This window comes from Budorcas taxicolor, chromosome 5 (assembly GCF_023091745.1).
Source record: "Budorcas taxicolor isolate Tak-1 chromosome 5, Takin1.1, whole genome shotgun sequence".
Lineage (NCBI taxonomy): Eukaryota > Metazoa > Chordata > Mammalia > Artiodactyla > Bovidae > Budorcas > Budorcas taxicolor.
The window spans coordinates 2,400,528-2,424,641 of NC_068914.1; the positions used below are offsets into that span (position 1 = coordinate 2,400,528).

The following is a 24,114-nucleotide window of genomic DNA, read 5'->3' on the forward strand; positions in this document are numbered from 1 at the left end:
TTTTTCTCCCTGTAAAATTATTTTTGAGTAGATGCAAAGTGGAGTATTTTTAAGTGGCTGTGATTTTTTTTCTCAAAATTTATATTATCCACAAATTTGCTAAAAAGAAATATCTTTTATTATGCAGATGTTTGGTTCTGAGCTCTGATAGTAAGAATTTGGGTACTGAGGGCTATCTCATTATCTGAAATTGCCTGCTTGCTAAATTTCAGATAATGAGAATCAGATATGTATATATCTGCTAAATTTCAGATAATGAGAATCAGATATGTATATATCTGATATATGTATATATCAGGAAAATGGATGTACATCATTTTAGTTTCTAAGTTCTAATTGTAAGGGATACTTTCATATCAGAATTTCTCAGCCTGGCACTGTTGACGTTTCAGACCGGATAATATTTTGTTGTAGAGGACTGTCTTGGACATTGTAGGATGTTTAGCAGCGTCCTGGCCTCTACCTGCTAAATACCAATAGTATGTCTCCCTTCCCCCCCAGCACTTGTAACAACCAGATTGTCTCCAGACATTGTTAAGTTACCCTGGGGGGGTCACCTTCAGAGGACGCCCAGGTTGCCCCTGCTATTGCCACTGCTGTATACCATTGCACACCTCGATTTGTAGGTAATGTGCTACTCAGAAGAGGGGCTAAGACTGTTTGAGCCACTCAGAGGTACTTCCTGAATTGGATGGTGATGACTTTTAAGAAAGAAAAACACTGATTGAAGAGAGGAAGAGATTGCCTTTAGAAGTTAAGCACAAAAAGGCCATTAACATTTTCCCATAAAAACACTGTCACGTATGAAACCTCACGGTTAAGTGGTGGCTGTTTGCTTAGGCGGCCATGTACTGCCTCTTCCGTTGTCTGTTCTCTGGAAATCAGCAGCAGTGCTTATTTATGGGCTCTGTGAAGTAGTTTCAGATCACCAACTAGTTCTTCCTTGCTGATCACAGGTAAGCCTCAGCCAGCCCTTCTTCTCCTTACTCTGAAGTGCTGACATTGTCACCAGGCTGGAATTAATCAGAGGACATGCTTCTGAGGTCTTCCAGCATCTACGCACAGGGCTGCCTGTTGCTCCTGTGTTTGGCCTTTGTGCTGGTTTGGTGGTTGGTTTGGAGAACGCGTTCTTCCCCCTGGGCCGCGTGTGCAGCAGCGTCCTCTCGTGTTTCTCTCTACCTTCCCTCACACTTTCTCTGCTAGTCCTGCAGAGTCGGGGCGGATTAATGACTCCTTAAACGCGTTGCTGTTCTCATCCCCGTCCTGAGAGCGTTCTGCTTGGAAGGCGTTTATCTGTGTTACTGCTCTCTTTCATTTCCACCATTTTGTGAGATTCCAAGTGTCAGTTGCATGCATACTGAAGAAGCTATCCTATTATTTTGGGAGCAGCTAGAATGTGAGGCTGTTGACTTTTTTTTTCCCTCCCTTATGACACCAGTGTCCATTTTAGTTATATGGGTGCAAAATTAGTCTGACTAAATGGCTGCACCTCCCCAGTAGCCTTGCTGTGCCACTAATACGCTCAGATCTTTAGACGTTTCTTTTGTTACACATACATGGAGTCACTCTACTGAAATATAAATGTTCATCCTATTTCGTATCTGAAAAGCATCATATAACTAAATTTATAACTTAGATTTTATTTAGCGAAGACTTTTTTCCTCAGTTGTACCATTATCCATACTTTTATATGGCTGATGCCTCTCCCTAATTAAGCAATCAACATGTGAATCTGATGCACAGTAATTTTGACCAAAACCTTGCTTTATGTTCCAAGATGTTGTGCTGTTTTATGCTCTGACCATCATATCTTTAGCACAGAAATAGTAATTATAAATAAAATTTATTTTTTCTTACATTGTCATTTTGGAGCTATGACATTTAGTATCTATAAATTTAGTTATATTGAAATTTCCACTGAATCTTTTCTAGAATTAAGTTCATATATCTTAGGAACTAGCAGAGAAATTTTCCCTTAGGGTATGCCGGGAGAGGAGCAAGTAGTTTTGGTAATGAAATGAGACCTTACAGGAATATTTCTAGAGCAGCTGTAATAATTCAAATGAGAATTGAACTGAAGAGGGAAAAGATGATCTTTTTTTTTCTCTTGCACATCAGTGTTTTGGGTAATGGTGGCAGCAGAAAGCTAAAGGACTTCTATTTGTCTGTTTTTTTTTTCTTTGTATTACTTTGAACTATCTATTTTAATCTGATTTGGAACCAAAGTAATGAAAATATGATTTTTGTTTTCATGGTAGGAGATGGAATAAACTGAGGCTGAAGGACAAAGAGAAGAGTTCGAGGCTTGAAGACGATTCTGAGGAAAGCGATGCTGAATTTGACGAAGGTTTTAAAATGCCGGGTTTTCTGTTCAAAAAGCTTTTTAAGTATGTGCCACGTGTCCCTGTCTTTACATCTGTCGTCAAGCCATTGTGTTCAAATTAATATTTCAGAAACTACATAGTGGTTACCTGCGGGCCCTGAAGGTGCTTGCCACAGTTTATTGTAAATACGGTTACTGTCAAATGAAGTTTTAGCCACATGCTGTTCGTTAAAATTAGATGATAATAAGTTGACGTGTGCATTCAGTGTGTTTATAAACTTATAAATCTATGTGGACCTGTATCAGCAGACTAAAAACAACACTTTAAAAGCTATTTATATCAAGTTATTTTGTTGTTTTTAAGGGACCAAATCTCTAATTTCTTAAATCAGATTAATTAAGAAGAATTCCTTATTAAAATCAATATTGCAGAGGTCTTATAATACTTCTGTGTTGAAATAAAAAACTTTGTAGAGATTATTTTTTTGAGTGTCTTGTATTGTACCTAAGGGTATAATACTTTTGAGCTGACCAGATGTGTATCTAAGTATTTCCTGTAGATGTTATTCTTACATCAAAAGGGAAAATGTAGGCAAACACCTTCAGAACTGAGTTTCTGCTTGAAACTGTGTTTCATATGTGAATTGGCCCAGGGTTGCAGATAAATGGATGCCCTGTGGTAGATGCGTGTCCATAGCCTGCAAGGTCCGGCACAGTCTCCATGATGAGTGTAAATACTGAGCCAGGTTTGCAGTCTCATCCCTCCTGGGATTTACTTAACAAGGTACTTTAGGAAAGCGTCCTTGATGCATATAGGAAGTTAAAGCGTTAAGTAGCTTCTTTCTGTCTCTTAGATCATCACTTGGTGGTTGGGTGCGGGATGTAAACGTCCTTCTTTGAGACACTTAGGTTTAATCTCCTTTATAGAGTCAGCTGATCGCCGTGCCTGAAACTTGTGCAAGATGGCTACTTAAAAAGAACCTGCTTTTTATATTTCCTCTCAAAGAGCTTTCATTATAATTTTAACTTTTCTCTAGAGGGTGGAGGGGACAGAGGGAGCAGTTATTTTATCCCGATAAACATATAAGAAGCTGAATCCTAAAGATGTGAAGTGTCTTGGTTGGGTTGCTACACTGGACAGAACTATAAAGAAGAACGGTAGGGAATCTCTGGTAATTTTTGGAGGTGTTTTATAGCCCGTAGAAGTGGCTACTTTGGCTGTTGCTTTTCCCAAATGAAAATTAACTATGGAAAGATGAGTAGAGATGATATTTATTGGCAACTCTTTTCATCTTCTCTAAAGTGATTTCTTACTAAGAAACAGGCCAAATAGTATCTGTGTTGTACTAGCAGAAGGAATGCCCAGGTTACAGATTAATTTAATGAAGACAGGATAATTCTCCATGAGTATTAAGTGATTTGGCAAATACCCTCAAGAATGAAATTGAATGTGCATTTTTGTCTAAATGTGGGACTTTCTAGCAAAGAAATTTCAATTAATAGAACTAAACTTTACTTACTATTAAGAGTGTATCAAATTCAGTGTATCAAACAGTGTATTGACTGTTAACCTTATTGTAGTTAATGTAAATACATGTTTAAAAAAATTTTGTCTCAATTGCACATTCCTTGAAAGTATTTTGTTTTCATTTTTCATTTCTCAAAAGCAGAATTTTAAATATTTCATAAATGTTCCAAAACTTCTGTTCCTTTTATTCTGGTATATGAAAAAAAATGTAATATCATTGGCAGAGTATCCATTTTTCTTTCATGATTAAGTTTTAGCCAGGCCAATTTAATTTTAAGCTGTAGATATATTTGTACCGTATTTACCACACTCTGTGGAATGAAATTAATAGGATATATTTGTACACAAAGGAGTCAGCAGATACTGTTATCTATTTAAGTGCTATTTTCTGCACCATCCTGGTTAACTTTTAAAATTCTGTTTTGAAAAGTGGCCCAGCGAATATATTTGCCTCTGCTTTAACAATCAAGTGACAAATCCGCTCTTTTGACCTTACTTTTAGCCACGCTAGGAAGTGCAGCCCCGGGTGAATGTGACAGCGCCAGGATACACCAGTTATCTGTGGCTCTTTTGTGGTGCTTCAGGCTCCTGGGGGAAGCAGAGTATAGTGATTGTTGCTGTTTTACAGCAGTTTGTAAAAATCTTGAACTTTTCCTGAAGAGTAATTTTTTATGTTTTCAAAACAGTTCTGAAAACTGAATTCCATAGCCTGCCTTCATTTAAAGTATGTAATTGTTTTACAGTGTCTTATTATTAAGGAGATTAAAGCAATAAGACCTGAGTCAGTTGGTGCCACTGCTGGAATCAGAACCCAGGTCCCGGAAGTGCTCAGCCAGCGATACGTGCCTACCATCCAGGGTGCTGGTGCAGCCCGAGGGCCTTCGTAGAGAGAGGGGTCTGTTCTTGGCCATCTTTGCGCAGTGTCCCCAGGTGTGGTTGGCGATTTCCATGTAGTGATGTGACTTACACGGCTGCCTAGTGGCTGTTTTCCCTTAAGTCATTTCTTTAGTGTTAATCAGCTTCTTGTACATACAGCCGTATGCTGTTTTGAGCGTAGATGAGGAGACGTTGAGCACACTGCGTCTGCCTCTCGTGGGTCACCTGGAATCCGGACGACCTGACCCCCTCTGGATACCACACTGGTCACCCTTTTGTACTCCTTTCATTGTTTCTCGATTGTCCCTCTCCAGGTTCTTTCCGTTGATCGGCCCCAAACAGAGAGGGATTGGAGCCACGTTGGGTGGAGACGGTTTCGTGTAGTGGGAAGGCACTGGAATGCCCACCGGGACGTTTTGGCCCCTGTTCTTCCCAGAGGACTTGGCCCCCTAGTTTTGTGCCTCAGTAACAGGAGGCTGGTTGACTGGAATTCAGGGGATTGTGAATGTCCATGAGTTTTTTGGGGGACTTTTTGGACTAGATTTTTTTTCCACAGCTGATTCTCAGAATACTGGGGGAAGGTGAATGACGACAAGCTCACTGAGAGAAGAGTGAGTGAAGCTAGCTTCCCAGAGACTGAGGTCCGTGAGGCTTAGGTAGAGATGCCGCGTACCGAAGGGTGAACGTGTGGGGAGTGAACCAGCAGAGCCGCCTTCTTCCAGGGCAGCCGCCTCACGAGCCTTGGCATTTTCTTTACGGGGCGGGGGCAGAATCTTTAGCTTTCACTGTCTTTTAAGTGCTTTTCCCTTTAGATTCTTAAACTTGGCATGTAATCTTCATGCCATTCCATAGTGTTAAATCTTTCTTTCATTCTCAGAAATGCGTTTTGCTTTGTTCCTTTATAAACTTCACATTTAGATTGTTGAATTAAACATACCATCGATGGGAAAGGGCAAATACCAACTCTCTTCTTTTTAGAGGGGAATGTATTATTTCTATTTGACCTGTACTTATTTAAAATGTTATTGAAAATCAAGCTTAAAATTTATTAATTTAAAATTTTAATAGCTCTGGCCTTTGTATCTATGATAAAGTCACTGAGTCAAGTTCTACTTTAAAATATTAAAAGACCTTTAGTGTTTTTGAGCCTTTAGGCCCCCCTTTTTTTTTCTTGCCTCTGCTAGTAATATGACAGACTCACGTGTTATGTACTCATTTTGTGACTAGCCCTATTCTTTAGACTTGTTTATGGCCTTAAATTTTAATTATTCCTCTGAAAAGATAATATGATTACCAAGTGACTTTTCAACAGTATATACTGTAAATTGTAGTCTTCTCTGTCCTGCTTTTTTATGCTGTTCAGATTGGAAAAGTAAATGTTGATGCATCTTTTCATAGAAAAATTATTACAACTTTATGTAACTAAAGACATTTGAGGTTTTTTTCAGGAAGATATTGAATAAAAGATAATAAGTTTATGCTTGTTTACCAGGCTATTTCTAATGTTGAAAAAGAAATGAAATAGTCCCTAATTACCCTATCTATCAGTTTAATTAGAAATGTGTTAATGTTCTGTAAAGAAAAATGTGTGATTTTATGCTTTAGGTAATCAAAAATGTATGACCTTATGAATATAATACTCATGTAAAACACACATCCGGCATGTTTCTCTGACTGGTGCTAGAACCTCGCTAAATGATTAATTCATGAGTACTTTCTGTTGCGATCTGTATCACCCACCATTTGCCATTCTCCTTTTCTTGCTGGTGCTTGCTGTTGTAGGTACCAGCAGACAGGTGTTCGGTGGCTGTGGGAATTACACTGCCAGCAGGCAGGAGGCATTCTGGGAGATGAGATGGGATTGGGCAAGACCATCCAGATAATTGCCTTCTTGGCAGGCCTGAGCTACAGCAAGATCAGGACTCGTGGTTCAAATTACAGGCAAGTGCTTCTCTGCAGACTGTCAGTCTGTGGAGCTCAATTAATATTTCATCAGATGTATTGCTGTGGAGGAGGGTCTTGTGAATTATTGATGACATTTCAATTACAATATTCCTTTAATTCTTTTAGTGGGGGACATCAAAGGAAAATTTTTACGAGACAATGGAGCTGTAGGGCAGGAGAAATTAAACATGTAACACTTTTAATGAATTCCAGGCATTGATGCTTCATTTTGCAGATGAGCCCCACTAGATATTTTGGGTCAATACAGTGTCTAAGGTTAGCTTCTACAAATGGATTGTTTACAAACTCAATTATGTTAATATCAATAGTTTACACAATATGGAATTTTAAATTAGACATAATACCTTTAGTTCCATTTATTAAGTTTTACATTAAAATATTTGTTCTGGCAGGAGACCAGGTGAGCATTACAGTAAGTACAAAGTCTATTCATGGGGAAAGTTGGATCTTTGGAGGATTTCTTTTATAACCATTATGTGTGATAGCATTCATAGATGGTACTTTTTTTTTTTTCAAATGACATTACATACTTGTCTGCTCACTATGCTTTCTCCCTACTCTCCCAGTCTTTAAGAATTTTATATAAATTTGGAAGTCAAAGTCTAAATAATAGAAATAGAAAATGATAGAAAACTAGTTTTTGGTTGTAATCTTTATTTTCTTTAGGATTCAAATAAACTATTAAAACTTTAATCTTCTGAAAGAATAAACATTTAAACTATGCTTGTTCTTTGTGGTGGGACTGAAATAGTTTATCTTGAAATCCAGTGAGTATTTCCATATTTAAGCTGTAAGTTGACTTCTTCTGTAAATCAGTAATGGTAGATGAATTATGTAAATCAATTAATGCTAGATGAATTATGTGGAATATTTAATTTTAAACCCAGATAATCCAACAGCTCCTTGGATTCTAATAGGCTTTACCTAATGAGTAACAGCAAGATATTTACCAGACATTTATGTCTTAGAAACCCCAGGCAGTCACAGGATGTGATTTGACGACCCCTTTAAAAGAATGTTAGCGTGCCTGAAGGCGGCCACAGCAGAAAATGACTGTCTACACTCTGGTTCATCAGCAGAGAAATGTTTACTGGAATGTTGTGTGTGTTGTGGATTAAGCTGCTTCAGTCGTTTCCGATTCTTTGCAATCCTGTGGACTGTAGCCCGCCAGGCTCCTCTGTCCATGGGATTCTCCAGGCAAGAATATTGGAGTGGGTCAAATACAAACTGTAAAGTGTTACGTAAAGAACTTTTTATTTTAATCCAGAGTTTTTGGCTTTGTTTTTATTCCTTACTCTTCTCATTAATTTAGCAGATCAACACATCCCATGAGCAGTACTTAAAGTTTTAGGATATTTTAGAAATACTTACACAGTTGTAGGAAGGGGAACATATATTGGGAGATTTTTAAATATTAAATGTTCTGTTGTTACTACAATAAAGTGTTGAAGCAGATTTTTTTCTTCCGATATTGAAATTCTGTTACGTTTCATGTGACAACATTCCATCCCAATGGAAAAGTCAAAGTTGAAAATGGGCATTTAGTGTTTTCTTACCTAGGTATATCATTAATTTATCACTTATAAAATGCTTCCTCTCTTCTAAACAAGCTGTTTGGTTGGCTTGCCTCTGCATTTCTCGTTTGCTTTGGTTGGGTTTTGATAACTAGAATGCCCCAGCCTGCCCCAGATAGTTTCTAAGACTGTCTTTCTTTCCTTAAATGATTTATGGGATTTTCTTATTTCCCATCTCTTTTCTTCCCTTCCTTTCCTGTTACCGTGAAACTTGTGTGGGGTCTCCTACACCGGGCCTGGGAAACCTAAGATCATCCCTGCCGTGTAGTTTTGATTGAAAACTTAAAACATGTTCTCTTGAGTGGTGACAGTCCAACTAGGCGTGAACTGTGGGCTGATAATGAGCAGCAGCTGTGATCAATTGACTATCAATGTGCATCTCCTTTTTTCCATAATGAAATAGTGTGGCATGTGGGAGTGTAGCCCGGATCATCTTTATTAAGGTAGTGTTGGTAGAAGTGGCTTCCCAGAATGCAGTTACACATCAGCCAAACAGCAGGTCTCTGTGAACAGAGGTGTTCAGAGGGCTTGTCCCCTCTCTGTGCAGGGGCCAGGGCAAATTGTACAACATATTTTCTCACAATTTTACAGTATGTCCTCCTTTGAAATTAGATGAGCTTGGAGTCTGCCTCTAGGTTTGTGTCCTAAAGAGAAACAGCTGGATGCATAGTGAAACCAAGCTCTGCGTGAGCCAGCATTGCTTCACGGGCTGTATAAATTCCCTCTGAGCTCTTGCAAGCTGTAGATTTTGGGGCTTTCATTTGAATGGTCTTAGTATTGTAATTTTAAGGTCAATGATCCTGAAACCATGGATGTCCCTGGGATACCAAGAAGGAACTTAATGGTAAAAAGAAGTTTTTGATTTTTGTTTCTTTAATGTGTTTCATATGTAATGTCTTTCAAAAAGAGGGAAAAGCATGCTTACTGTGGTTAATAAAAGTCTACACTGGTTGCTTTCCCAGTTCATAGTGTATACACGATATACTTTCTCTTTGCCATTCATATTATAATGATAGGCCCCTGCACTTTATGATGGAGAAGAAATAAATGGTTAACCTTGCAAACTTCAGTTAATACTCTGAAGTCTTGGATATCATTTAGGAAATTCCTCATTACAAATAAATGGCCTGAAAAAGTTAATAAACTTTCAAAGGTAAATATTTTTACTTTGTAATTCCTGATAAGTTCAAGGCTGTGAGGGGCAGATTTCTATCCTGCAGGTTGAAATATTTGACCAGGGAGGTATTGACTTGTAAACTTACTAGGTAATCAGTGATAATCAAAGATGAAAGAAACTGTAGCCAGTTCAGTAATTGGTACTAATTGCTCGAGTACATTGAGCCCTTTCTTAAGATCATCTCTCTGGTATTGAGGACTGGAGAAGGGTCATCTCTCTGGCATTGAGGACTGGAGAGGGTGGGGCAGTTGATGTGACTGCTGATGGATGTGATTGCCCCTCTGAGGTTCCGGAGCTGTCTAGGTCTGCTCCTGGATTCCTGCTCTGTGTGAAAACCTCCATAGCTTCCTAGGAGAATGGCAGAAATTGAAGGGCATGATAATGCCAGATAGATGTTGAGCCAGAATAAACTGTTGGCCTTACATAATATTGTAGCAGCTGACAGCGGCCAGGTTATAAAAGGCGTGTAAATGCCGTGTTACCTGCAAAAGCATGTGTACGTGTTCATGTTTACTTGAAAGTGAGTTTGTTTTTAAATATTTTAGTCAGTAAGTGTATATTGATAGTTCTCTAATTGCTCTTGGAGGATATAAGAAATTGCTGCGTTTAATCCTTTTAGGGAGTATTGTCACAGAAGGGGCCAGGGCAGAGCTGTACTCTCCCCAAGGAATTTGAGGGGACCTGCCCTTGCTGGGAGGCTGAGACACTGCTGGAAATTCTTTAGGAGCTGTCAGCTCCTGGCTTCTTGTGATCTGAGCCCATTCTCTGGAGCAGAGGGGCAGGGGCAGTAACTAGCTGAAGGTTGGGAGGATTTAGAAATGGGTGGAGGAATTTTGTTACATTGGAGTAAACAGGTCAGCCTTATTCAGGTTATGGCTTGTTTTTCTACAGAATTGCAAAGTGTTTCCAGTTGTGCAGATTATTTTCAGTATTTCCAGCACTGTGTGGTTTAGTTTACAAAAAAATTTTAAGTTTGAGAATAATTTATTGAAGTGTAGCCAAAGGGAAAAAAAAGTCAACCATGATCTCCAAGTCAAAAATAATCTCTTTTAATGTTTCAATATAATTGCATGCGTGCGCGCGCACACACACACACACACACACACACACACGGTGATATGTATTATGACAGGGTTAATGTGGGGTCCTAACTAGTGTGGATGCACCAAGGAAGGGTCCTTAACCTACTTGGAGAGAAAGGGACAGGAAGGGAGGAAGTTGAGGGCTGAAGGACAGGTTGAGGGTGGTTGGAATAAGAGGGAAAGAAGGGACAAGGTGAAGGCCGAGAGGTCAGAGGGGTGTACACTTTGTAAGAACTGAAAGAGTGCTGCCAGGGGAGTGCTGAACTGTGAGGGGCCGGTCAGGATGAGGGCTCTGTGGAGGGGTGATGCTGAAGAGGTGGCCCGAGGTCCAATCCTTGTGGTCTCATACAGCGGGGTGAGGTGTTTGGACTGTCTCAAGAGTAAGGGACAAACATGAAAAGGCTCTTAGGCAAAGGGATGAGGCATTCTGATTGTGCTTTCTTGAAAAGATGGTGCTAGAAAGTGCAGTATCCTGGGTAAGAGATGGTAGTGGCCAGAAGGGGAGTGTTAGCAGTGGAGCGAGAGTGACTCAGAGAGGAAGCGTATGTGACATGAACTCTGTGTCGGCTGGATGTGGCGAAGAACAGGAGTGGGCCGAGGTCTGGATCTCCACTGAGGGCGCCTGGAGCGTGGCTGCCGGTCCTTTCCATTGGACTAGGCAACCTGGGGGGAGGGGCAGTTCGGGGGAGGACGACGTGTGGCGCTGTGGGGACATCCGAGTGCACAGCCCAGCCGGCAGTTGGACATCTAGGCAGATGGTACTTTGGAGCTCAGAAAAGAGGCTGGGGCTGGAGACCTAGGTTCCCGTGACCAGTGTAAAGAGAGTGGGTGAAACTGTGAGGGTTAGTGAGCTGGTAGCTTGGGGAAAGTGTGTGGAGTGGATAGCTTCAGATACTCAGCATCCTTGTGGGCAGAAATAGGCAGGGGACAGAGAGTGACAGTTTAAAAGTCGCCGGTGACTCTGCTGCAGACTGAGAGGTAGGCGACGAAGGCTCCAGTGTCCTCCGTCAGCCTCAGCTGCTGGTTGCCTCTGGCGGCTGAGCGTGAGTCTCGCGTTGAAGAGACTGGCGTCGCTCGTCTGGCTTAGGCTTCATGGTCTGCGCCGGCTGACAGCCGTCTCGCGGCAGGACTGCAGATGGAGTAGCAGAAGCACTGATGTGGTGGGGGTCTGGGCTCAGACAAGGAAAGGGGCCCTGGTTCCATGCTGACAGGTAGGAAGCAGCGGGGGGTGCCACTGATTCAGTCAGGTGCCTGTGGTGTGCTATGGATCGGGATATTCTGACTGCCAGTAAAAGAATCCTGGTTTCAGTTTGGGTTAAGTGTTCACATAACGTGCGCTACATCTAGGAACCTGCCAAGGAGGCAGATCGTAGGCACAGCGTGATCAGAAGCAGCGCGGGTTCTCCTGAGGCCAGTTCTTCTTGCGGTCATAAGGTCTCTTTGCACAGTAACTCAGCTGCCAGTGGCTGCTGGCTCTTGTTCCCACGCTCGCGTGCAGCAGGAGAGACCGAGAGATGACGCTGTCCTGACCTGGAGCAGAAGCGCTTCCTCACCATCAGCCAGCCAGCCCTCCCAGGCCCCTCGGGACTGGCGAGCCTCTCTAGGGGAATGCTGTGTGCTAACAGGCTGCAGATGAACTGTGTGTCCGGCTTCTTCCCTCTCCTCCATGACGAGACAGTGGTCAGAGTCCCGCCAAGTACGTGTCTGGGAAGGAAGAGGGGACGCCTGCACAAAGCTGTTCTGTTGGGAAGGAGGAGGGGAGAGGTGACTGCTGGCCCAGCGGCCGTGACCAGCCTTCTGGCTCCCTGTGTGTGAATGAATTGGGATGATTCCGTAAATTATGTGGTTTTTAGAAAGACCTCGAAACATTTTCCAGGTTTTAAATATTCTTCAAAGATGATTTTAATGGTTATATGGTATATTCTATCTTAACAAATCCTAATAGTATTTAGTATATACTATTCTAAGCACTTCATAGTTATTGATTTAAACTTCATATAACTGGCTGCTGTTCCCATTTTAAGATCAGAAACTGAAGTTGAAGAGCTGTGCAGAGCTGGGGTTCAGACCTCGGCAGCACTCCTAGCTACTTGCCTGTGCAGCAATAAAGAAACAGGATGGTTTATTTAGCCTGTCTCTTGCTTACAGATGCTCAGGTAGCGCCCACTTTTTTGCAGGCAAAGAATGCTGCCGTGTGAGTCCTGGTACACAGATGTTTGTCTTGGGATTGTTTGCTCAACACGCGCCTCTTGTTAAGGCTCTTGCTCTGTAGCGCTCAGCTGCTTTCCACAAAAACTATGACACTTGAACTCTGCTGACTGGGGCTTTCTGGGAGCAATGGTCACTGGCGCTCACCCACTGGTTTTGTATCACATGGAGACGCGAACAGCGCGATGTAGTGCAGAAGCAGGCTGCAGCCATCAGAAGACGGACCTGAGGCGCTGCTCCATCTCCTGGTAGCTGTGGCACCTTGGGCACACCAGTCTTCAGCGGCCTGAACACTGCAGGATTCTTATCCTGCTGGCTTCCCGGGGCTGTGAGACTGAGTGAAATCCTGTGGATGAAAACTCTTGATGAACTATAAAGCTTCAAACTGATTGAATATATTCTTATGTTCACTTAGGTTGATATACCGTTTATGCCTTTGCTAATCTGGAATAGAAGAAGAGAGAAAAGTTTCCTTGTTAGGTAGTTTTTGTTTGATTTGCTTTACTGTGGATGACATTTTCAACAGATTAGTTGGTGGTTCCTCTTAATGCATGCGTCCGCTCATTGATGAATGGGGTTGTAGGGATTTCACTAGGTGGGTTTATCCTCAGTAGGATTTTCTTTTTCGAGCTGTAAGGTTTTGTTTCTCTGTGTGTGTGTGTTTTGGCAGTGAATCGTCCGTATACCGTCATTCATGGTTGTCTTTTCCTCTTGGACATTTTGGGTGCAGGTTCGAGGGGTTGGGTCCGACCATAATTGTCTGTCCAACAACGGTGATGCATCAGTGGGTGAAGGAATTTCACACGTGGTGGCCTCCATTCAGAGTGGCAGTTCTGCACGAAACCGGGTCCTTTACCCACAAAAAGGTAACATTACAATACTTCAATACCTTTTTCCCTGTTTTTGTTTTAAAACCTTCCATTTTACCTGATTGTTTTTGCTTTGATCTGTTTATTTCTCAGATGTATGTTCTGATGTTTCTTCCATGCACTTGTTGTTCTTGATTCATTTTAGAACTCTTTATTTTCAGAACAGTTGTGAATGTAGGCTTTATCATTCTAACAGCCCATGGTGATGACAAGACATGTTCTTGTCCAGTGAAACACAAGTCTGATACCCTGAGTGGGACCAGAATCAAGGGCCTTATGCAGTAGTTAACTGGCTGGATTTGAGGCATTACTGGCTTTAAACAGTTTTAGGAAAGTAGGTACAAAGTGTAATTAGTGTTTTAATCAGTAAAGGCATTTGTTAACATGCTTTTAAAATGTGTTTTTAATGAGCAAAAGAACAGCCTGCCATTTTGACATTTTCGTTATTTGTGTTATTGCCTTTTAGTTAATTAAGTTGCTTTTTGTTCTCTGAATCCTTAATTGCCATTTAAGTATAATCACTGTTCTTTGAAGGTGGCATTTCCTCACTTACTTGTTTTAGCCGCATCATCAAAAAGGAACATTATCGTCTGTTCTTCCATGGGTGGCATAGATAGCTTGTATCACGCTTTTTAAATTCTCATTTCTGTCTGTCATCTAGACTGCAAACTCTGCAGAGTGGAGACTGTGTCTTCACCATTGTTGTGTCCCAAGTGCCCCTATAGCTGAATAGATGGTGATTACACATTGCCACTGGGGTTTGCAGGTTACTCTGTAGATGAGCAGTGGCAGTTTGTTATGAGTTCTTTGCTGATTTTCATAGCTCTTGAGTGAGGTCTTCGTGCCCCCATGAAAGCAGTGCCAGCTGAGAGGGCTGGTGAATGTTTGCCTTGCTGAGTTAAGTGCATGTGAGCCACTAAGCTCCAATGTCTTTGTAATTCTGCCAAGACCCCCTTTCCTCCAAATTCCTGTTTGTTCATGATCATGAGTAAGCAGAGCTTTTGATAGAAGTGAAACAGGAGTATCTATAATTTAGTAGCTCAAGTTTGGTGAGGTGGAATCTTGCTTTTACTAGCTGTTGTTGAAACCAGCTGACTTTGCCCTGAATTTTAAACGATAAATGGAAAACAAGTGAGTTGAAATAATTAATGAAGTGAGGTAAACGCTGCAGTTTTTAAAAAGTGGGTTTTTTAGCAGCATGATAATAAGTTTCAATCATTTTTCTAGTCAAGCTAAATTGTTTTAACTATCTTGTTATCACCCTTGTAAAATATTTTTGATTCCTTCTTTCACTTGTCTTTTGACATTTCTTAATGTTCTGTACTGCAGAATCCTGTACCAGAATTCTTTAGTTGATGGCGTATCTTTAAAAAGCACATTTTCCACACGTTCCTCTTCATCCTTTTATTTTCTTTGGCGCTTTTTCTATTACACCTTCGCCGTATCATGGCCCGCTTGTATTTCCTGTTAGCCTGAAAAGCAGCCTTCGTGCAAGCGAAACGCACTGACTAATGAATGGAAATGGGATTGACATTGATTGGTCAGTGCCTCTGTTGAGGAGGCTTGCTTCCGTCACTTGCTTGGAGGGCAAACAGAACCTTAAAGAACGGATTATTCACCTTTTTACAGTGATCTGCACCTTCTGAGGTGTCTGGTTGTGCACAGATACGTGCATACATATAGTTGCTCATAGTTTTTCCAGTACTTAATGCTTTACCGAGGACTTTAATTGGAAAGTTTCTTACTTAAGTTTTGAGGAAAAGTAAGGAGGCTTGTGTTTTTACTCTGACCCTTAACTCTTTGTATAGTTCCTTTTCCGTTATAAAGTGTCTCATATCCCTAAAGATGTAAGCTGTTACGCAAAAGATTGAAAAGGTGTTCTTCTGTATCTTTCAAACCGTACTATCCACTTAGAAACACAGTCTGTTACTAATATTAGTATCAGTTTATTGTTTGTGATGATAGCATCTTGAATATGGGTTACTTCCTCCACATAGGCCTTGTTTCCAATCCTGGAAACAAAAGTCCTTGTGTCTGAACATCTCCGAGATCAGAGCTGTGGCTTCTGGATTGAAGCCCCGAGCAGCATCTGACCCTCTGCTCCTTCCCTCCGTATTTGTCTCATTGTGTGCAGACCGCGCTTACCACTGTGCGCACTTGCTGGCTCACAGGTGAATGCTAAATTGCAGCGGAGACTACATCTCTCAGTCACACTTGAGACCTCCTGCTCTGAGCCAGCGTTTGATGTCTAACTTCCTCTCCATTGTAGGCTGAAATTTCTCTCTTCCATGGGGAGACATTCTGTGCCCCCTGGCTGTCCTGTCTAAATAAAACGGCAGCACTCTGGTATAGGGACATTCAGTGCTGGGGAAATAGGGAAGGGAAGAGAATTTCTCTTTGGGAAGCTTAACAATGTAATAATGCCAGAGTTATTATTCTTATTCAGTAGATTGTTCTTATTTTTCTAAAGATTTGTTGTAACTGGCAGATGTTAAACTTTGAAAAATTTTAAAGTTTTTCATTTAGAGAATAAATATCAAATAATCAAATAATTTCTAATGGAGCTTATCTGTCATTTTTCTTCCCTCAATTGCCTTTTAGCTTCCCACCTCTCTCACCATGTGATCCTGTATTATCTTTGTTAATATTCTCTTTGGTTGACAGCATAATTTTGAATTATCAAATGAATACTCAGCAACCATGCAAAAAAAAATATGTGGCCAATATTTTCAGTCAAATGATCAAATCAGATAAGATTTTCAGGCTCTGAATCTCCTTTAATGGTCAGTTGAAATCTCATTTACTAGGAACCTAGGGTTTTCCTTTTCTCATTATGTCTTACGATCCACTTTTCTAATGGAGAGAAACTTGATACATAAGTTGATTAACCTTTATTTGTTGAGTAACTGTAAATACAATATTGTAGGTGTGTGATGTTACTTGGGTTGCAAAAAATGGATATGATGTTGCTAATTGGCGTTGGAAAACTAACCATTTTCTTGGGGAAAGAAAATACATGAAAAGATAATAAAAGGAGACAGTTTTATGATACTTATACCTCACAGGAGGTGGTGGCATCTTTAGCACTGTGTTGTATAGTTTATTTAATTATTAAGTACCCTTTTTTCAATTTGTTGGAAGATGTTTAGTGAGAAATGTCTTGGTTATATTCTGAAACAGTTGTCACTTTAAAGCCTCACTTTTCCCTGCTTTGTAAGACATGGTAATACTGTGGAATAGTTTTGGTATTAATAGTTCAAAGAGACTTATGATTTTGATCCATTTATGATATTTATGATATTCAGAGCTATAGGATTAGGAAATGCAGCAGTGGCATAAAGATTTAAAGGCATAGATTATATAATTACCAGGCCAGGGCTTGAATCTTGGATCTGCCATTTTATAGCTTTGTGAGCTGGGGCAAGTTGCCCAGCTTTGCTGAGCCTTGTTTGAACTCCTGAAAATGGGTATTTTTTTTTTAGTAATTTTTTGAGAGTTTGTTGGGTTCATATAGGTGAACAATAAACTTAGTGTGCTCCCCAGCATATAATGTTTACTCAGGTAATTCCTACTGTTGAAAACAAAGAATATGGTAGGCCTCTTCATCCCAATACTTGAGAAAAGGCATTCTGGTGTTTCTGATTGATTCAGTGTAATTATACTTGAGATAGAAAGTTCACACTCGCTTTATCAAAAATATTCCCAGTCCTTCACATGTAGACCTTTCTCGCCCTGTGTCTAGGTACGTTGGCTCCAAAAGGACGCGGTGAAACAGTGCTGAAACTCTTCTGCGGGAAAGGCAGGGTGTGAGCAGAGAGCGGGCCACACGGGGATGGCCACCTGGTGCCACTGCCGTCACGTGCTCTTTCAAAGGCCCGTCTTCCGAAGCGCTAGCATGGGAAGTCTCAGCTGTTCAAAAAGCTGGGAGTCAAGAAAAAGCATAACTAAAGCAGGAGAGGACCGCGCGGCCCCTCAGGCACCCTGAATGTTTCAGGTCCACTGCGAGTGGACACAGAGCGCTGCGAGTCCCTGTTAGCTTTAGAGACGCGTGCACGCCTGGTGCGAGACGCTCACTCGTTCCGTAAGGGACGGTGTAAGATTAGGTTGCCGGGGCCCTTTGTTTCTTCACTGTCAGCACAAACCCTTGTTTATTAGGGATTTGGCTTGAAGGAAACTTTAATTAATTGCAGGTGCGGTCGCCTCTGCCTGGGCAGCGCTGGGCTGTTTGCGGAGAGTGGCCTTCGCGTGCCTTGCTCCTCCCCGCTCCCCCTGCTGCCTGACAGTGTGATTTATGTCTGCTGGTTTCCACCAGCCCACTGTTTGCCCTCTAGGAGGGATTGGCCTCCTGAGCCTCCATAATGACAGCAGCACTTTCACAGACATCTTCTAATGGCAACAGCGCTGCATTCAGTGAGTCAGGCTAATTGCAGATGTACCCTATTAATTGCAAAAACTAGGAGAGGTTACATATTTTACAAGCTTTTAATTTGGAAACCGCCCGAGATGATTTGTCTTAAGTGTTTGGATAGAGACCTCCATAATATTCAACAATTCAGCATTATTGAAACTCCGGTCTAGGCAGTTACAGAATTCTGAGATTGAATCAGGTGAAAACAAATAGTCTTAGATGTGTTTTTACCCAGTGGCTGTTAAGTGGAGGTTATATTTTCAATGTAGACGTTCAGCAAATTTCTTACTCTTTTTACAAAAGCATCTTTGATTCTTACTCATCATCACACATCTTTCTGAATATGGTAGAAAATTTGTATTTCTCTTAGCTATAGCTTAAATCACAGAATTTTCCAAATAAATTTCAATTCTTGGACATGCCCATGAAGCTAAGCATCACCCTGGTGGCGTGTAACTGGGAGGCTTGGTGTCCCAGTTTAACTGTGGTACAGAGATGTCCAGAATCCAGTTCAAGGTGGTGTTCCTTGGAGTGTAGTGGAATGACGGTGGTGAGTGGGTGAATTCAGCAGCTAGGAGTTCCAAGGTCGTGAACAAGTGGACCCACGTGGGCAGGGTTTGGCTGTGATGCAGTGGACATTTTATAAACGTGAGTGGTAATTTCACTTCGGCCGTTGTTGTTCTGCTCTCCCGTTTCTCTCTGTGCGCACAGCTCCGTGCCTGGAACTCACGGCACAGGACACGGCTGTGTGTCCATCTGCTGCTGCCCCTCACCGCCTGCTTCTTGCTTCCTAGCAGCCACTGCTCTCCCAGGAGGAGGGAGATGGGGAGAGAGTTGCGATGGCTGCCTGCTCAGAGTTCCAGTGGAAAATTAAGATGCAGAGGAGCTGTTGCAGTAACCTCTGGCTTCTGACTCAGCCAGAGGTGGGATCTCAGCGCTGGTGGGATGAGCGCAAGGTGGAGCAGTGTATCTCTGGACAGCTTGCCTGTCTTCCCTGGACACTCGCTGCCATGGTGGGGCCCGAGGCCATGGATAGCATTGTGGTCAGGGAGAGCTGGGTGGAGGCAAGGCAGTGTATTCATCATAAGGTACCAAAGAAAAAAGTCAGGAAATGGTTAAGTCGGTGTGGCCTCTGTGCAATTCTGTGCAGGGACTGAAGCTCGTGAATAGGGAGAAGGCACAGCGGTGTCATATTGGTGATCCAGCTCTCACTCGCAGAGCCTTTACTAGCACCAGGTGTGATAGCTCTGACCGCTGAAGTTCTGGGTGAGCCCTGAGGTGTGTCTGGTATAAGACAGTTTCTCTCTCTTTTCCTCTTTCAAAATTTTCTTGGTCAGTGTTACACCCTTTATATTCTATTGAATTAAAAAATTTTCTAATTCTTGTTTATTAAGATGATAATTTTGGAGATGTTGAGTTTATAAAATTTATATGATTATGATCATATGAATAACTGTATTGGTTTTCCTAATGTTTAGCGGTTCTACTCCCGTGATGCCTTATTTGCTTAATATAGGGCTGAATTTTTATTAAAGGAATGACTCTCTAGTGAGGGGTGCCTGTGAGTATGTTGCTTCTGTCAGTCTTGAAAACAGCATTTTGCCAGTCTTCTTGTTCTGTGTTTGGAGCCATTTAAATCGCAGAGTTGATACCCACTTTGCTGATAAAACCCTTGGGTCTAGTAGACGTCTGCTGGGAACAGTTTAACATTGTTTTCAGGTCTTTAGGTACGGTCTATCGGTGTGTCAGGCTTCAGATGGCATTGACTTGGGTCTAGTAGACGTCTGCTGGGAACAGTTTGCATTGTTTTCAGGTCTTCAGGTGCGGGTCTGATCGGTGTGTCTGGCTTTTCTCGGGTCCGTTTGGTGACTTGTTCATGTTTAGTGGGTGTCCTCTGTCAGGCTTCAGATGGCGTTAAATTCCGCACTGCGTGGCTGCTGTTCTCATGCCCATTGCCTCTGTGTGACTGACGTGTCTCACGCTGCCATGTTAGTCTGTTCTTCAGGCTGACTTTACAGAGGTCTCTCTGTTTTGGGGTCTTTTCAAAGAGCTGTTTACATTTTTTCTTTCTCAGTTCTACGAAGTTTTGTCCTTAAGCGTCACTGATTTTTGTTTTTATCTTGCTGTCTCACTGTCCCTTTTTCACGTCTTGCTGTGGCTGTTTGGTTTGATTTCAGCCTCAGGGGGTGTGAGGAATGAGGACCTTGGTGTGGGCTGAGGCTCTGCTAAGAGTTGGCAGGAGGAGCTCACTGATGGTGAGCCTCGGGCCCTTTGTCCCTGACTGTAAACTTCAAGTTGCCTGTGGTCTTCCCCTCTCTCCTAATGTGGATTCTGAGGAGCAGGGGCCGCGGCCCCCAGGTTCTATTTGCATTTCCTTGGCATCTCTTTAACAGTTCCCGTGTGCTTGATTCTCAGTGCCAGTCTGGGGTGGGCCAGACTCTCCTAGTGGAAAATGTCACTGCCGTCAGCCCACTGTCACATGGCAACCCCAAAATAAATGTTAGGTCTGAAGTTTAGTTTTTTAAGTTTAGTTGCTCAGTCGTGTCTGACTCTTTGCAGCCCCGTGGACTGTAGCCCAGCAGGCTCCCCCGTCCACGGGATTTCTCCAGGCAGGAGCACTGGAGTGGGGTGCCATCGCCTTCTCCAGTTAGGTCTGAAACCACCTGTCTGCTGCCTGTTCCTGTCTTTGCCTGACAGTGGTTTGATAGTCCTGCAGTCTGCTGCTTTTCTGATATTTGTGCGGAAGACACACGATGAAACCACCGTTATCAGGGCTCCCCAGTGTTGAAGAATCTGCGTGCCAAGTAGGAGACCCGAGTTCTGTCCCTGGGTTGGGAAGACTTCCTGGAAAAGGAAACGGCAAGCCACTCCAATACTCTTGCTTGGGGAATCCCATGGACACAGGAGCCCGATGGGCTGCAGTCCATGGGGTCAGGAAAGAGTTGGACACGACTTAGTGACTGAACGGCGGCAGCAGCTGTTAATCAGAAAATGGGCTTACATCTTGGCAAGTGTACATTAGCCTGTTCTCTGTCATGATAAAGAACTGAACAGTATCACCCACGTACAGCCCTTCCTACCCTTGGATAGGGATTTTTTTTTAGTGCACTCTTAGTTTTCCCTGTTCTCACTGTTGGTCGTTACACTGGACTTGCAGCAATGCGACAATAGATCCTTTATATATATATTATATATAAATATAGGTATATGATATGTGTTTTAGACCCTTTTAGCAGTTTCATTAGTATTTGAAACAATATTTTAATGTTTAATTATTTTACTATTTTAATGTTTAATTATTGCTGTAATAATTTAAGATTGGTAAGTATATTACATGTAATCTTCCCTTAAAAATATTTTCTTTCACACTTAAGTAAGAGGCAGTGTTGCCTAAAGCTTAGGCTCTGGAGTCGGCTTCTTTGTTACACTCAAATCCCGCTCCGCCACTTCCCAGCTCTGTGACCTGATAATATTATTTATTCTCTCTAAGCCACAGTTCTATCTTCTGTAATTTGGGGTCAGTAAGGACCCCCGTCCTTTCACAGAGGCGCTGTGAGCTCCCCGTCTGTGCTGAGCCCTGGGTGGGGAGCTCTGCTGTCCACTCCAGCGCAGAGTGTGGAGTCCTCAGTCCCCTTCTCCCACCAGGCAAAGGGACCGCACTCTTATCGTGGCAGCACCCCTGCACCAGCTGGATGGAGCCTACCATTGCTAGGCCGTCTCCTGCTAGTTTATTTTTTGTCCTTGACTGTCTAAAGTTGGAATTTACTTTTTTTCTGGCAAGCATGACTGCTAATTTGGGATCAGTGCAGAATTCCAGAATCTTTGCTTTCTCCTTAGAATTATGGGAAGGTTTTCCCTTTGCTCTCTGACATTTTTAGTGTTGCAGAAAAGATATTCAACACAGGTAGAGTCCTTTTCTTCTGAAGGGAACCTTTTTAAAACATCTGTCTTGTTCTGATTAGAAGCTGCAGCATCTCTCTTGCTTGTTTTGTTTTTGGAATTCAGACATCTAGCTGGTATGTGTCTAGGTGTGTGGCTTTTCCAGCGTGTCTGCCTGGCACTCAGGAGTGTTTCACTCCATGGGCTCGAGTCTCTCCTCAGAATTCTTTGGTATCATTTTAAACAATCACTTCTTTTAATCCCTTGTACTCTGTCCTCTTTGAATCCACGTTACACATCATTAGAGCTTCTGGGTTTGTCCTTCTTGTTGCCTTGACTTTTCCTTCATTTTCTTGCTTTCATTTTAAAATCATAAATCATTTTTTATCTACCTTGTTGTTTTAAGTTTAATAGGAAAGTGAAAAGTGAAAGTGAAGTTGCTCAGTCATGTCTGACTCTTTGTGACCCCATGGATGGTAGCCTGCCAGGCTTTTCCATCCATGGGATTTTCCAGGCAAGAATACTGGAGTGGTTTGCCATTTCCTTTTCCAGGGGATCCAACCCAGGTCTCCCATACTGTGGGCAGACTCTTTACTGTCTGAGACACCAGGGAAGCCCAGTTTAATATGGAAGGAAGTTTAATATGGAAGGAAGTTTAATGTGGATTAACACAAAAGATGTTTTGGAAAAATAAAATTTGGGCAGGTGTTTACATGTTACATCTTTTTCTGGTTTTCTTTGACTCTCTTCCCCATAATAGGGAATATATTATCAGCATTTACAACTTACAGATTAATGAAACATAAAGTAGATTTCCAGTCTGATACTACATAACTAGGTTGTATGTATGATGGTTATGTACATGTTTATAAAGTGCCTTAGACTGTATCATGGTTGAAAGGTTGATTTTAAGAGTCATGCTTGGGATAGGAAGGGGAGGGAGGTTTAAGAAGGAGGGGGTGTATGTGTGTGTGTGTGTGTATACACATATATGTCTATATGTAAAATTATGGCTGATTCACATTGTATGGCAGAAACCAACACAACACGTAAAGCAATTATCCTCCAATTAAAAAAAAAAGAATTGAAAAACAGTCATGTTCATTTAACTTATTTAAAAGTGGCTTTGCTGTTTTGTCATCGTTTTAGGAGAGACTAGTTCGAGACATTGCTCATTGTCACGGGATTTTGATCACTTCTTACTCCTACATTCGACTGATGCAGGATGATATTAGCAGGCACGACTGGCACTACGTGATCCTGGACGAGGGACACAAAATTCGGAATCCAAATGCTGCCATCACCCTTGCTTGCAAACAGGTGTGACCTCTTATAACAAGGGGGTATCCAGGTGGATAATATTTCATTGAGAATAAACTCTCTGCTTTTAATAACACACTTAGGGAATCTTTCCTTATGCTTTTGCATAAGGAGTTTGAAATACATGTTTTGCCTTAATGCTGAACACTTTTTGTTCTTACCCTTAGTCATGTTTTCTCAGATTCTAATTGTTGATATTACTGAATGTCTCTTGTACAGATCAGTTGTTAGAGTATAACTACATCCAACTCTAGTCCATAGTCTTCAACTTGAACAATAAGAAAAATTCTTCCATATATATATATATATACATTATCTATGTATATATATTTTTATCTATGTGTAATTGAAGAATTGAAGTTACATAAAATGTCTGCATTTTAGAGGAGACCAAAATGACACGTAGTTGTGTTAAATGACAGGATCGTATGGGAGTGTTTTGGGGTAGGGTTGGTGATCATGTGTTAAAAGGTGAATTTAATAGAAAAGTGCTTTCTTTCCTGTATTAGTTCCGCACGCCTCATCGCATCATCCTGTCTGGCTCACCGATGCAGAATAACTTGCGAGAGCTGTGGTCTCTCTTTGACTTCATCTTCCCAGGAAAGCTGGGTACATTGCCTGTGTTTATGGAGCAGTTCTCAGTCCCCATCACCATGGGGGGGTATTCAAACGCCTCCCCAGTACAGGTAACCTATTGGGCAGGTAACACTTCTGGCATTTTAATACTTAAAACAGTCTTACTAAATACTATACTTTGTAGCCAGGTCTTTCAGAATGTAAGGCGAATGGCCCAGCTTATAAAAATCACATAAAGCACATAATTTTCCAAATAAGCTTTTAAAAAATCATATAAAATATTCAAGAGCAGTCAGGTTTATGAGACAAGAGTGAATTCGTTCTGGACA

At 41.7% G+C, this 24,114-nt stretch overlaps 1 protein-coding gene across 1 annotated transcript in view; it reads left to right on the top strand.

Moving 5' to 3' along the window:
• Positions 1-24,114, top strand: part of ERCC6 (ERCC excision repair 6, chromatin remodeling factor) — a 64,298-nt gene that overhangs the window by 24,447 nt on the left and 15,737 nt on the right. Inside the window, exons 5-9 of the mRNA XM_052640286.1 lie at positions 2,259-2,387; positions 6,510-6,668; positions 13,464-13,599; positions 23,039-23,209; positions 23,719-23,895. Coding sequence (XP_052496246.1) covers positions 2,259-2,387; positions 6,510-6,668; positions 13,464-13,599; positions 23,039-23,209; positions 23,719-23,895 — 772 coding nt within the window. The remainder of the gene's footprint in view (positions 1-2,258; positions 2,388-6,509; positions 6,669-13,463; positions 13,600-23,038; positions 23,210-23,718; positions 23,896-24,114) is intronic.